General features: G+C 41.1%; 1 protein-coding gene across 1 annotated transcript in view; it reads left to right on the top strand.

Moving 5' to 3' along the window:
- CCDC88C (coiled-coil domain containing 88C) overlaps nucleotides 1-16,043 on the top strand; it is a 142,064-nt gene that overhangs the window by 99,426 nt on the left and 26,595 nt on the right. Inside the window, 6 exon segments of the mRNA XM_042460573.1 lie at nucleotides 7,684-7,827; nucleotides 8,834-9,904; nucleotides 10,498-10,625; nucleotides 11,970-12,111; nucleotides 12,919-13,107; nucleotides 14,289-14,450. Of these exon segments, the coding sequence (XP_042316507.1) occupies nucleotides 7,684-7,827; nucleotides 8,834-9,904; nucleotides 10,498-10,625; nucleotides 11,970-12,111; nucleotides 12,919-13,107; nucleotides 14,289-14,450 (1,836 nt within the window).

Here is a 16,043-nt window from a genome sequence, read left to right as displayed (position 1 = left end):
TTTTGAGCTTGAAAAGGATACACAGAGTTTGCAAATATAATCCAGGAGCTCGGGATGCTCTGTAACCACTGAAGAGAGAATGTCTTAATTGTGGAACTGCAAAATGAAAATACAGCTTGGGACAAAAGGTAAGTAAGAAACATCAGGTGAGCTTTTCAGACCTGTTTGGAAGTTTGGCCTTATCTGAGACTCTGCTTCTGGCTAGTGCTATCAACTGATGAAGCCTATTTTTATCCCCCCCCACCATGCTAACCTGCGCAAAAAAAGTGTTCTCTGCTTGTATGGGTTGTCTGCACAGGCCAAATGGCCGAGGCTTCCCGCCATCTCACATAGTCTAACGAGACAGCACAAAGCCAAAAACCACCTGGGCAGGATCAGGCCTGATCCTGCCTATTCATATGCAGATTCCAAAGGATTAGCTCCTGATCCGGGGGTAAGAACCTTTACTCCGGGGTAATGAGCGTTATGTCCATGGAGTTCCAGGAAAACCCACAACAAAATGGGGGTGACCATGCCTCCTCCCCCCCCCCCCCCCCACTCCACTTTTGGCCAGTCGCATCTGAGAAACCCCCAGTCGCTCGTATAACGTGGGGCGCACTGTAGTTTGAAATAAAATGTTGTTTTTAATCTTATTCCGTATAGTAATAGTGATTTTCTAATTGGATGTTATTAAAGTCTGTTATTCTTCCCCAGCTTTCATAACAAAAAAGCATGCCATCCAGATTTAAAATTTCTTTTTAAAACATTACATTGTAACCAAATCTTCACTATGTATATGAAATACATTTAGGATATGCATATGTATTGTAATTTGAAGGTATGATTTTACTTTTACAAAAATTGTTTATGTCACAGCTATTAGCATTACATTCAGTGTTTATGAGAATTATGATTTACAAGTAACATTAAGTGGCCAAAAAGCATTACTAAGGATCTGTATACATGGTACCTCGGGATACAAATCCCCAGGTTTTACAATTTTTCGGGATACGAAAAAATCCCATAGGGAATTATTGTTTCGGTGTTACGACTGTTTTTTTCGGGTTACGACACAACCTTTGCGTTCTTTTTTTTTCGGCTTTTTTTTTTTTTCGCACGGAATCCGCGGCTTTTCCCCCATTAGCGTCCTATGGTCCATTCGGCTTACGAAGGTCTTTTCGGGTTCGAAAGCCCGTCCCCCGCGTTTTACGAATTATTTCGTACCCGAGGCACCACTTGTCGTTTTTGTCTGTAGTGGTGAAATGGGAGGAAGTCATTGGGAGGGTGAGGGTAACATCATGAGCAGTATTGCCAACAAGCCTCGAAGATATTCCCTGGTGAATGTTTTACCATAATTCAAAATCCCCGAATCTCCCAATATTATTATTATTATTCAGTCAAAATCCCTAGAAAGAATTAATTAAATTCCCCGGATTCTGCGGAAATTCCCCAGAAATTGGCAATATGAGTTACCACAGGGGGACATCCACCTGGGACGCCATGGTCCCAGCTCCTGGGGTTAGCCACGGGACAGGTGGTGTGTAAACACCCATCCATCCCCGCCCGACTCAGGACTAAACTAGGCGAGCACTGGGGCCACCAAAATAGTTGGTCTTGAACCCATCTGCTCAGGCCTTGTCTACTTGACGTCTCAGCGCAACTGCAACGATACTACTTTTTGCATATCACACTGTGGTTAGGTCCAGTTTTGTATCTTCAACAATGGAACTGCCTCAGTTCTTAGTTCAAGACTGATTCCATCTGCAGTCTTCTGTGTACTTTCACAACAGTTCTGAGGGCTGGTAAGTGTTTCTGGTGTGCCTGAGGGCTACAAGGACAAGGGAAAGAGAGGTCGCGTACTAACTGATTTTGGATATAGGCCTTTGCTCTGCAATGCTTGATATGGAGAGGTAGAAGTAGTGTGATGGTGATAGCCTTCTTCCCCTTATCCTCACAACAGCCCTGTGTGATGTATGTCAGGACTAAGAGAGGTGGACTGACCTGAGATTCATTGTGAGTTCTTGGGCTCTGTGAGCTTTGAACCTGATTCAACCACTTCACTGCTCAATTATTAACCACGACACTGCCTTTACCATGTCTTGGCTACATATATTGCATTTTCACCTTGGGTCCAGGTTATTTAAAGGACTGTTGTCTCCCCTTATGAGCCCATTAGAGCACTGAGATCATCCAAAGGGCTCTTCTTTCTGCCCACCATCTTCTCAGGATCATTTGGTGGGCCAAGGGAGAGGCCTTCTCAGTGGCTCTGGGACTCAATCCCTAAGAGGGGGATACCCATCCTTCCCTCCTTTCATGTGGCAGGTAAAATTTTTTTTGCTGTCAGGTTTTTCCAACTGATGAGGGATTTTGCTTTTAAATTTTCTGCAATTAAATATTTTTTAATATTTGTAATGTCTAATGTTTTTAACATTGTTTATCGTTTTTTAAAATTATTAGTTATACATTTTTATTGTTTGGTGCTCTTCTAAATTTGTTGTGCTGAGGAGTTTTAGGAGAAGAAATGATATGTGGATGATGATGATGATGATGATGATGATAATAATAATACAATATAGCAGGGGTCGCAACTCCTGGCCCACGGACCGGATGCGGCCCCCGCGAGGTGGGAGGGACGGCCCCGCCCGGTCCTGCCACCGCCACTGCCTCCTCCTCCACCTCCTCCTGGGCGCTTGACCGCCTGCCCTCCTCTACCTCCACCGCGCGAGGAGGAAGAGGAGGGCCCCGGGCCTGGGACAGAGGAGGCAAAGGGGGAAGCCCCCGCCACCGCCCTCCCCACCTCCCCCCCGGCCCCGCACCGCCCACCTCCTTCCTCTGCCTCCTCACCCCCAGTGCGTGCAGCGCATGGAGGAGGTGGGAGGAGGAGGGGGAGGAGAGAAGAAAGAAGGAGGAGGGGGAGAGCAGGAGGAGAGGAGGAAGGAAGAGTGGTGAGTGGCCAGAGGGCCTCAAGGTTTTTTTAAATTTTTATTTTGGTGCTTTTAATGCTAACAAGTCTCCCTTGGTTTGACAATGATAGGATGATGATGATGATGATGATGTGATGATGATTATGATAGTCAGCTTGAGAGGCATGCACGCACTGTTTCTGAAGCCAAGGAGTGTGACTTTCCAAAGTGCCTTTTCTGTTGTGTTTTGGTTCTTTAATGGTGATATTGATATCAGAAAGCCTCTGAGGCAAGGCCAATGTAAATTGCTGTGATTGTTTACAAACCATGCGCAGTGAAGAAAAACCAAAGTCCACCAAGTGTACTTCTCAGAAGTGTGTACTTGGTCAAGAACTGTGAAACCACCTTGACATGTTCAATATGCATAGCCATGTGAACCCATGTTCAGTGTGAAACCCAAAGCATTTGGTTATGCAGTAAGCCTCTGAAATATGCAAGAGGCCATCTTAAGTAAAGCCATGTTCAATGCCCAAATGTGCTGTTTGGGATGGGGGGAGAGGGGGGTTGGCCAGAAAGGGAAGTCCATTTCTGCCATTTGTCTAGGAATAATGCGCAAATGTCCTCCATTTTGATTATGCCTAAGAAACATGCATTTATATTAACATTTTTTAAAAATCCTCAAATTTTTCCGCATGTCCTCCATTTTTAAAAAAGGTGCCCTACATTTGAAAATGTCCTATATTATTTAATTATTTATTTTTTTGCTCCCCCCCCCCCCGGTTGTCTGGGGGACACCAACTCGGCCCCCAGCTCAAAAAGGTTGCCTACCCCTGCAATATAGTGATAGATATTGTGTGTAGCTATCTGTCTGCTCAGAATAATACTACATGCATGTGAAGAAGTGGATTGTAATCTACAAAACGCTTACACTGTTATACAATCGTTAATATTTAAGCTGCCCCCAAACTTCTTATTTTAGTAACATTAGAACTAACACTGCCGCCTGTGCATGTGCATATATGCAAGGATGTTTCATTTTCCCTATTAGAGAGATGGTGGTGTGCTATTGTGAACAGAGCAAGTTCCACATCTGAGACCTTGAACTGCTAATGCTGCTGCTCTCAATAAACCCTACTAGATAAGATGGACCAGTGGTCTTTCTCTGTGTAAGGCAGCACCATTCATCTTCATACAAGTATAACAAAACTCTTGGTTGGTTGTTAGTTTTGGCTAATTCACCTACACATTTATAGTTTGGGAAGATCCTAGGTCAAGCAATGTGTAATGAATAGTCTGATAAAAGTTCTTGTTAGTTTTAGTTTTCGTTTACTCAAGTCCTAATCATATTATTATGTAATAACTACTGGTATTGAGCTAAGTTGCATTAATGTTTCATCCCATATGTCTTTGAGGGAAGCTTGCAGATTAAATAGACATTCTCATTTCATTTTTAGTCCCTAGGGAGTTTCTTGTGAGTAGAAGTTATTGCCACAGAGTACTGCTATTCAAGCCTCTGAATAACATCTCCTTGGGGAACTATGCTGTTAGAATTCTAAAGGTTAAATGCTCTTGTCTAACTATTGGATAGGACTGCTTTGTCTAATGTAGGCTAATACGTGCTTGCAGTATGCTAGCATTCACCCATTTGTTTTTCAAACACAAGCATAAGTTTCCCAGTGACATTGCATTTGGATGTGTGACCAGTTTCATTCAGAAGTAAGAGCCAAATTGGACAAGTATTATAAATTGTCCAGTTAGCTTGTTTTGTACCTAATAAATCAAGTAAGCTCACTTGGGCTCTAAGCACTGCCTGGAACTTCTTTTGTGCAATTTCAGGCATGACAGCGAAAATGCCACACACACTCATTTAGACACATTGTGTGCACACTCACATTACTGTATCCAATTTTGGTTTTTTCCATTTGATACCTGGGCTACATCTTAGAGGTGGTGTATTGGGTCAATATTTCCCTGATACATCCCTAAGACTTACTGTGGAGATTTGTTTGTTTGTTTGTTTACACCCCCCTTTCCCCAAGACTGGCAGAGAAAGTGACCTGCAAATTTAAAAAAATACAATTAAAAACATACAAAAGTGGGCATTAAAATAAAATAGTGTAGCATTAAAACACAATATATTTTCATGATTCACGATAAATTGTAGTAGTATTAGATAGAATGAAGACATAACTGACAATATACACTGAATTTTGCCTTATTTCTCTAGATCAGACCTGCACAACTTGAAACAGGCCAAAATTAAAATAGGCTAAACCTCTTTGGCCCACAGACAGATATTAATAGATATTAATCAAATATTAAGTATTAATTAATAAATAATTATTTTATTAATATTAATTCCATCCTCCTCCACCTCTACCCAGGAGAAAGCCAAGTGGCAGAGGAGCCTTGCCTGTCCTTCTCCTTCTCTACCCATATTTCTCCTTGGAAGAAGGCTAAGCAACAGAGGAACCTTGAGGAGCAATCATTTTCCTATCCTCCTCTGCCACCGCATGGCCATCTCCTCAGGAGAAAGCTGGGCCACGCAGGATGTTTGAAGTGCGAGCATTTGCCCATCCTCCTCATCCATGCAGCTTTTTCTTGGGGAGAAAGCCAAGCAGTGAAGGAGCCTTGCAGGGCAAGTGTTTGCCCTTCCTCCTCCGCATGGCCTTCTCAGAAGGAGGCCAAGCAGTGGAGGAGCCTTGAACTCATTCCACATCCTTGTGGACCACCTGAAATCCTTTGGTGGGCCACGTGAGGCCCCCAGACCGTATGTTGTGCAGACCTGCTCTAAATTACCATAGAAATGAATTCAGAACAAAAGGTATATTGACTTTTTCAAGAAACTAATTTCAGAATTCATGACACTACATGAAATTTTATGTAGAGCTGACACAGCATAATTAATTTTATTGAATGAAATCTGGTAGAATTTCTTAGGTCTGAACTACATGCATGAATGAATAACCATTCTGCAATTAGGAACTGTTTGAATGGTGTGTTTTTAAAAGGAAATTTCAGTCATAAAAGGTCTATTGAGAAATGGGCATTGGAATGGAGGGCTTTAACCTTTAACGCCCCACATAGTCCCATTCCAGACTGAGGGAAGGACAAGAAGATCCCATTAGACTGAAGATGTGGATTTTTTTTTCATGCAAAGAAATGATCACAGAGGCTTCAGTCAACACTGGATTCACAGTAGGGGGCAGTGGGTTAAAATCACCCTATGTCCTGACACTGCAGTCCCCATCCAGATCAGGTTCCCTTTGCCTGCTAATTGAATGAATGATATCTCATGTAGTTTGGCTGTGGATTAAGGGAATTATACACATTCATTAGGAATAAATCATACCAGTGATAGCCATGAACTGAACATTTGTTTTCCAAAGTGGTGTACTACTGAATTCCAGATGCTGAAGGAAAAAACAACAGTTTCATCTTACCTTCATGTATGGCTTGTGGACAGAGAAATACCTAGCTGGTTATTACTAGAACAGAACTATATGACTTTTGGTATGACCTTGAAGTGCTGCTCATATATTCTTACTGGTTTTGTGATCATTGCGCTACCATATTTTGAGATCCTTCAACACAGACATCCAAATTCATATGCCGCACATACTGTGGTCAACATGTATTACCATCAAATTAAAATGTGATCTGATTAAGACACTGAGAAGGTAAACAAAACGCTTGTAATGATTTGGCAAACCTTCATCGCCTGGGAAGGTAGATGCAGTGGGTTAATATGTCTTTACTTAATAGTGTAGCCATGTCTGGAAAAGCCCTTCCTGAATCCAGAGTTGCAGTAACCACAGTTATTTTTTTACCATGTTGTAGCCAAGTGCTTGAGAGTCTAGTGATAGTACAGCTGTAGAGACTCTAGGAGGATGAGGATTATCTAAACCCTGGATTCAATCTGATTTTAGGACAGAATCAACATTGCTTATCCTGATGGATGGATGAGCTTTATTGGTAGAAAACCAAGTAGGGAGCCACACTGCTGCTTCTGCTTGATATAGCAGAGGTTTTTGAAATCTCTAACTGGTTTGTTTCCTGGATAATCTCTGTGCAGTTTGAGTAGGAAGGAACCGTTTTGTGACAAACTTGTCACTGATGTTTTAAATAGCTGTTATGAAGCCATATGTACTGGTCATTAGAGCATTTTGGGGTGGTGGTCATCAATATACACATACTCAGACATTGAGAAATAACACTCAGAAATGTTTCTTTGGCCTGGTGTGTTGCCAATGATGCATATCTATGTGGTTGCAAGATATCAAATTCAGACTCAGTGAAATATCAATTTAAAGATTTCTGGGGTTCATAATTGATGGTTTCTCTCCTTCCATCACTGGCCACAGGACTGAGTGAGATTCAAGGAACTGCCCATTGTTTGTTTCAAAGCCTGCAGGCACCTTTATGCTGAGTTATATTGCCTGTATCAGTGAGTGAGGCATTTTAAATGTATCTGTGTTTTCAGGATTTTCTTTGTACACTGGTGCCTCGGGATACGAAATGATCGCGTTACGAAATTTCCGGGATACGAAAAAGTTGGATTGGAAAAAACTGTTCCGGGTTACGAACTATTTTTCGGGTTACGAAATTCATTTTGGCGCGAAATTCAAATGCGAAGCGCGGCTATAGGCTTTCCAGCACTAACGGAAAGCCTTTTCGGGTTGCGAAATTTTCGGGTTACGAAGGGAATGGCGGAACGAATTAATTTCGTAACCCGAGGTAGCAGTGTATGTGATCAGTATTTGTTTAGATTTGCGTATGATACATTGTGATAATTTTCTCCATACAGATTGAGAAGCTGCAAAACCAAATTGAAAAAGAGAGACAAAGTAACCAAGACTTGGAAACATTAAGCGAGGAACTCCTAAAAGAGAAGGAAGAACTTCAGGGTATGATGGAGACCTTGAAGGCTGACAAAGAAAGACAGGTACAGAGATAGTCCTTATAGACATAATTTCCAAAAGAGTATTTGATTGTCTCTGCAGAAAGACTTAAGACTGGTACAGAAAGCCCTAAAGGAGCAGCTTGACACTGTCCCCGTCGCAGCCCTGATCCAGCATTTTTCCAGCCCAAAAAGAAGTGGCAAAATGCTGCTCCTTTTGGGGGTAGAAAAAAGCTGCTGTTTCTGCTGCGGCAGCATCTCTTCTGCACTCCTGCAGTGTGCAGCATTTGAACTCCATGCTGCTGGAGTACCACAATGCTACCGGCAGTGTGCCACCAGCTTGGGGGCGGTGTTGGGGCATGCGTCATCTAAACGCCACACTCCCATGCTATCTGCAAGCCGGTACTTACTGCCAGTCTTTTTGGCCCTTACTGGTTAACAAAAGGGAGGGGATATTTGTAAATTGTTCCTTCTGGGAAGTTAATTCAGAGGCTAAACTGGAATAAAAAAATTATTTTTTAAAAAAATGTAATAAAAATAAAAAATGTAGAGTTTATCCAGTCAATCATTGTTGTTCTTGTTTCTTGGCAAGATTTGTTCAGAGAGGTTTACCTTTGTCTTCCTCTGAGGCTGAGAGAATGTGACTTGGTCAGTGTCAGTGGGTTTCCATGGTTGAACATGGAAATTAAATTAAAATTAATTTTAATTTCAATGTTAAATATTTTTTTAAAAAAATAAAAAGTATGGCCCCTGAGTAGTTCCAGATTCCTGAATGTGGCTCCAGCTCTACTGCAGTTGCCCACCCCCCAGGTTACAAGAACATAACCAGACGCTCTTCTGATGCCCCTTGTTCTTCACTAGCAACTAAAGGGATGTGTGGAGGAGGAGGTGAGTTCTGAAGGAGTGGGGAGGGGAGATCTATTGTGATTTTGTCTGGGAGAAACTTTTAACGTATCTCCTGTTGCAGGTTCCTGTCCAGTGCATGAAGACTGCAGATGTACTTTCACATTAATTATATTTAATGGACTACTTTATATTTTGTTAAATGCAGATAAAAGATCTAGAAAAAGAAACAGACCATCTCAATCAAGTGGTTTTGTCTCTGAGGCAGAGGTCCCAAGTCAGTAGTGAGGCAAGAGTGAAAGACATTGAAATGGAAAACAAAATACTTCATGAAACAGTTACAGAGACTAGCAGCAAACTCAGCAAGCTGGAATTTGAGAAGAAGCAATTGCAGAAGGACTTTGAGCAGGTTAAGGAAAAAGTAGAGAAAGTAGAGGAAATGGACAAAGAGCTTCACCGATTGGAGAAAGAGAATGAGCAGCTCACAAAAAAAGTTGCAGCTATGAAAGTTACTGCAGGGAAAGTGGAGGTTCTTGAACAAGAAAATGGTGATTTGGAAGTAGAGAACAGGAAACTGAAAAAATCCTTAGATACATTACACAATGTTTCTGTCCAATTGGAAAGCCTGGAAAAAGACAATAAAGAGCTAGATGAAGAGAACCTGGAACTTAGGAGAATGGTAGAGACAATGAGGTTTACCAGTACAAAAATGGCCCAGATAGAGGCAGAAAATAAAGAGCTGGAAAGGGAAAAGAAGGAACTTCAGAAAAATGTGGAGGTGTTAAAGGTTTTGATCAAGAAATCAGAAAGGTTGGAGCTGAGTTACCAGAGTGTGAATTCTGAGAACCAAAGACTCCAGCAGATTGTAGAGAATAATGGGAAGAAAATCCAGCAGTTGGAGAAAGAACTTCAGGGTGTTGAGAGTGAAAATCAGACTCTTCAGAGAAAGGTAGAGGAGTTGAAGGTCTCAAATAAGAGGATGGAGTGGCTGGAAAAGGAGACAAAACTGTTAGAGCAAGAAGTGTCCCAGTTGGATAAAGACAAGAAGATGCTGGAGCGGGAGACAAAAAGGCTTTGGCAGCAGGTGGAGCTGAAAGATGCAAATTTGGATGAGAACACTGTCAAATTGACAGCAATGGAGAGGGAAAACAGAACACTAGAGAGAGAACTTGCTAGGTTCAAAGACTCATCAAATAAGATGAAAGAATTTGAAAAGGACAATAAAGATCTCCAAAAGCAAGTTACCATTGATAAAAGAACACTAGCAACTTTGAGAGAGGTGAGTAAAGTCATGTTAGTACCTCTGTCTGAAGAGAATGTCCTTCAACAGCTAGCGTGTATAGAACATTGTGGAGTATGAGAACATGTGGAGTTAAGGGGACACTGTGTGGCAATTAGGAACATTACATTTTGTTAAGATCTTAAGAGCAGGTGATTTTTCTTGATGCTTTCTGTAGGTAGTCACGTGTTCATAGTTATATGAAAGCCACTGCCTTCCTGATTTCTTAATGACAGAAATAAGAGCAAAGTTCAAAGGTCAGTTCTAGGGCCAGGCACACAGAACAGCAGAGCTCCATCAGCAAAGATAGTATTTGCATATTGAAGCCCGGTTTGGACAATCCTATCTCAGTTTATTAAGTCAAGATATAAACAAACCTTTAACCAAATAAGTCACCTATGTTTGTCTTAGGTGAACACTGTATATATGATGATAAAAATATTTTTCTCCCTAACAGTGATATCGGTATATCTATTGCTGATAGTGTATGAAGTGGGGTCTCTAGGGCTCCCAAATCTATTGCTGCTCTGTTGAAAAGCAGACCATGCCATTTTCTTGACTGTTAAAATGACCTAATTTTTTCTTTTGACTAGGATTTGGTGCTTGAGAAATTAAAGAGCCAGAGGTTGTCTAATGAAATGGACAGGCTAGAGCAGGAGCTGGAGAAGATTGGATTGAATAAGGAGCTACTCCTACAGGATGATAACAGCAATAACGACAAGTGAGAAATAGTTAATTTATGATGGGGCTGTTTCTTCATGAAACTTATACAGTCGGCTCTTGATATCCATTGGGGATCTGTTCCTTGCCTCCTTGCTGATACCAAAATCCGTGGATGCTCAAGTCAGCATTGTCCCCAGTGGCAGCGCATGCACATGGCTGCACTGCCATTAGGGACAGCCCCCATTGGCCAGTGGCAGCACATGCATACGGATACACTGCCATTGGGGACAATGGAACTTAATGATGGTGTGGCCACATGCACACGCTGCTATGGGACAATGGAGCTGTCCCTAATGGTAGCCTGGCCATGTGCACACACTGCCATTGGAGACAACACGGGATTGCCATCTGCGGATGGCCAGTCCTCTTATACCAAGGGCCAACTGTGTAGGCAGAAAGAAGTCCTCTCTCAGAACCAGAAATACTGAGAGGGTGAGAGGCTGCGCAAGAGTAGTAAAAATCATGTTGACATTTATGATTGTCCAATGAAATGAATAAATGTGGGGATTTTAAAAAAAGTTTAGAAAAAAGAGTGACAACTGAGTTGCTAGGTGGAAAGAGCTCTTGCAGGTCATAGCCTTTAGGGCTGAAGGGCGGGGTATAAATACCATAAATAATAATAATAGTGTAACAACAGGCTACCAGTTGTCCTCTATATGTTTTTAGCTACAGTTCAGGGATTGTGTAAATTGTAGTCTAAAACTTCTAGAGAGCCTAAGTCTACCCATGCCAGCCATAGTAAATTAAAGATGAAGTAGCTTCACTGAAACTAAAAAAAACACTTTCCTTCAGTGTCTTCAGTCAGCTCAGGATTTTACTTAAATATTATTGTTCTGCTAATTCTATCATGTAAGATGCTCTTATCTATGCCTCTTAACTACTGAAACCATTTTAGCATACATTTTGATACATTACAGATGTGATTTATAGATCATAGCAGAGGGTATATGCATAAGGATCTCCTCTCTAGCTTTCCTGACAGAACAGTTCGGTCCTTCAGTAGCACTAAATACCACCTAGAGAAAGAGTTGTACATAGATAATCATGAATGTCAGAACTGACATGCTGCCTGTATAGCACCATTGATCCACAAATGTTCAATACTAATGTCTCTCTCCTTCTTGTCATTCCCTTCAGCACAGTTCCCTTTTGCATGTGCAGGCACTTCCCCCACTCATTTAATGTTTCTAAACCTACCAGCATATATTCACAGATATGAAAATAATAAGCTGATTAATGACAAGAATTTTTTATAACTTCTGTAGTATTTTGGCTGAATTTTCTCAAATGGTAGCATTTAGACATTTCCTATTACTGACATATTGCTTTTATAACATCACAGAACATATCAGATCCTGGAAAACAAAGCAGAATTTGCCCTAAGGACAACGCTAGCTAATAAAGAAGAGAAAATTGTTTTGTTGGAAGCTCAACTACAAGACTTCACTAACTTAAATCAGCAGCTACAAAATGAATTAAATATGGTAAGAAGGAAACCAGCAGAGGATTTGTGAGATGAGAGAGTAGCAGAGACAACAGTGTCAATTTCCTCTTTTGGCTCTGACCCAGCACTGCTAACATGCACCCTAGACAGATGACAGAAGCAGTTCCATTTCTGCTTGTTCCTTGTACGATATACTGAATATGCTTGACTATACATCGACTTCATATATAAGTCAAGGGCAGGTTTGGGGGCCAAAATTATGGATTTTGATATGACGCATGGATAAATTGAGGGTAAAACTTAGGGGCATGTGACAAAGGCTCTATCTAAATGACGAAGCAAAGGAAAACAATGCCAAACACAAAATTCCAGCAGGCACAGCTCTTTGTGCTCACCCTAAAGGCTGGATGGATGAGAAAATAGGGGAGGGGGGTTGTCAATACTTCCAGGACAGATTATGCTCTTTTCACCAGAGCATGATTCCTTTTTAAATATGAGTTAAAGTACAGTGCATCCATTGACCCATGGATAAATCAACTCAGGGTTTTGGGGTCAATTTTTTGACTAAAATTTCTAGACTTATACATGCATATATACAGAAGGTATATCTCCCCGCAGTTTCTCTTCCTAGGAAGATCATAATGGGTGAAGTTCCTTTTAGGACCATGAAAGAATGTGACCCAAGGCAAAAAAAGATTCCCCATGCCTGACTTTAAGTGAATGATTTTGATCACATGCCATGGAATCTGTTGAAGAACTCTGGGTTTTGTTTCAGGCGAACTTAGTTCTGTACACAGTACAGTTGTAGTCAATGGCATATTTTACAAAGCTTTATCTACATTTGCAGATGAGGAAGGATTTTGCAGGTCTGAAGCAGAAGCAAGCAGCTGGGATGCAGAAGCAGAATTCATTGAAACAGCCCTCTGAAAACTGTGTTTCTAGTCATCAGTCAAAGGAGAAGTGGGAAAAAGGTCACAAGGAAATGACAATGGAGCTTCTGAAAGTGAAAGACAGAGCTATAGAACTGGAAAGAAATGTAGGTTTTCTCCTTTCAAGGACAAGATTAACTTGATTTTACCTGTGCCCATACTAAGTGATGAATTGTCTGTTAGGTTGTATATATTTATGTCTGTCCCAGTGATCTATACACCTATATTTGTACCACACTTTAGGAAACTCACAGACTTGTATCCATCATGAAGCTGGCACTGCAGCACTAAACTGACAGCAATGCCTTCTCCCCCTCCCTGCTCCAAAAGCTAGCTGCAGAAGGTTTTCCAAACCTTTGGAGCAAAGTTGTTTGGGTGCAAGAGGAGGGGAGGCTACTCCATCCTGATTCTGCTGATAGAAATGTTCCCATTAATTATTGTCTCACACTGGATTTAGATCATACTAACCTAGAGTTTCTCTTCATAGTAACAACTTTATGGGTGAAACATCTCCTAAAGCCAAACATTTTCAGTATATTTTCTTTATTGCCTTCATACTCCATAGTCTTCTGCAGTGGCATTCCTCCTCCCAGGCTGGTGAAGATGAGTCTGCTCATCCCTGATAAGTTTCCAAGGGAACCTAAGTGTGTCCAGTGGTTTTGTGAAAAGGGAATGACATGTCACTTTCTTTACATGTAGCTGCTTCTTAAATAAAGTTCCTTATATTTTCTGTCCGGATATTGAAAGATATCAGGCTCACAAGCTCATAAAAACAGTTTAAAAAAAGATATGAGTAGGAAGGACAAAAGCAAGCACTGGAGCAATTGCTCCTTAACTCTGATTGATAAGATTAGATTTGTCTCTCCCTTGTCATAAGAATCATCCTGGGAGATGAGGGGGAGCAGTTTCTCACTGATTCTTAGTCCTCAAACAGACTGTGCTCCCCATCTGCTGTCCAGTCCCTGGAAAATTGGAAGTTAGATCTGAGTTCTTTCCAGCAGGGAGAAGGGAAGTGAACTCCCTACAGCTGCTCCTTCTCTAGTCAGTGAATAGTGCCAGGCTGATCTTCCCCTCGCCATGATATTCTCTCTAGAATGCAGGTTCCAGTTGGCCTTGATGGACTGGTACCACTGACCAATTTGAGATCTGTAACTTAGAAAGCAACTCATCCACTGTTTAAACAAGACATTTAAGAGCACAATAAACTTCCTTTGCATCTCGGTTGGTGTCAGGGTATATGTCAGTTTAATTTTTTTCAACTGCATTTTCCATTATGATTCTCTCTCAGAATGCAGCCTTGCAAGCAGAAAAGCAGCTTCTCAAGGAACAACTAAGACATTTGGAAACTCACAGTGCCTCTTTCAACAATCAGATCTTGACTCTACAGAAGCAAAATGCATTTCTTCAAGAGCACAACACTGCAATGCAAACACAAACAGCCAAGCTTCAGGTCAGGAAAATTTCTTGAGAGAAATGGAACATAGAATCATAGAATCGTAGAGTTGGAAGAGACCACTAGGGCCATCCAGTCCAACCCCCTGCCATGCAGGAAATCCAAATCAATGATTGGTTTTATGTCTACTCAGGGATTGCATGTTTTTGAAAAGCAAGGAAGACCATGTTTAAAAAAAATATGAATGCAGTGCAAGGGTATAATTACAATAGTCATTTTTTTGGATACTAACACCATGTTTCAAACTGTTCACATCCCAAAGTGACTAAAATGCAGTCAGGTTTTTAAATATTAAATCGGATAAGAATAGTTGTTGATCTCTAAAAATATAGATTAAGCTATATTTCCAAATATGTTAGATTCTATATGAACTTCTGCAATTCAGGAAGAAAAAAATGGCTGTAGATATCCTCAGAATGGAGTCTTTAGTTCAGTCTTTTGCAACGAAGAAAAGACATGTGCCCACCTTCAATTAATTCATGGTTACTGCAGATTGCCATAACAGAGAAAAAGAATAAGCAGGCAAGCATGGTCTCATTGGCACCATGGAGATATGTTAATTAGTTGGCTCAGTCAAACCATACAGTGGAAGATTTGATGCTGAGAAGAAAGAATGGGCCTGGGATTAGGAGGTGTGGTATTCTTTCCATTAGCAATAGAGCTAATCATGTGAATTATTCTCACAAATGTTCACATGTTGCACACCAACCCATTCTGGCACTAGAAAACATCTATATTCCAATTCAAATGCCAAATCAGACACGTGCACTCTAGATGGGGTCTACATCAGTCACTAAATAGATATAATCAGTAATGGGAACGAAACCTACTGATTCCTCCCACACTCCATTATTTTAATCACCCCATCTTCCCCTCTGGCATGGGAAGTGCATTGAGGAATAAGATTTCAAGCAAAGAAATCTGGGAAAGGAAGATAGAAAAAGATGAGATGGTTCCCTTCCCTGTCTTTGCTCCCTTTAATGATGAAAGTTGGCCATTTTATAACCAAAACAAAAAGAGGATGTTTTAGTCAGAGTTTGAAAAAAGTTTCTTTGGTGTGACCACAATTTGCAGAATCCCCCATACAGCAAGTAGTCCAAAATTAACCTCCAGCTTCTGGTTTTCAGATGGATGTGTGTCTGGTTTGTCCTTACATATACTAATGGACTGTGTGCTTTATTTTATTCCAGTAGGTAACATTGCAATACTAGTACAGGTAGCAGAGGTTGAGTCTCACTTATCTGAAATTTGGAATATTGGAAATTTAGAATCAGAGAGAGAGAGAGAATTGTGGCAGGCTAGCCATCTGTGGATGGTCCTGCCCCATTATCGTCACCAGCGGCGCATGCACACAGTCATGCCAGTGCAGCCATGCACATGCTGGTGTCCATTGATGCTAATGGGACTTGAGGTCCTGTATTTTTCTGTATCCGCAGGTGGGGTACCCCCACTGATACAGAGGGCCAGTGTTATTTCACTATGTATATGCAAATATTCTAAAATCTAAAAAACTCCAAATCAAAAAACACTTCTGGTCCCAAGCATTTTGAATAAGGGAGACTCAATCTGTAATATTAATACAACTATAAA

Source organism: Sceloporus undulatus, chromosome 1 (genome assembly GCF_019175285.1).
Source record: "Sceloporus undulatus isolate JIND9_A2432 ecotype Alabama chromosome 1, SceUnd_v1.1, whole genome shotgun sequence".
Taxonomy (NCBI): Eukaryota; Metazoa; Chordata; class Lepidosauria; order Squamata; family Phrynosomatidae; genus Sceloporus; species Sceloporus undulatus.
This window is presented reverse-complemented; position numbering and strand designations above follow the sequence as displayed.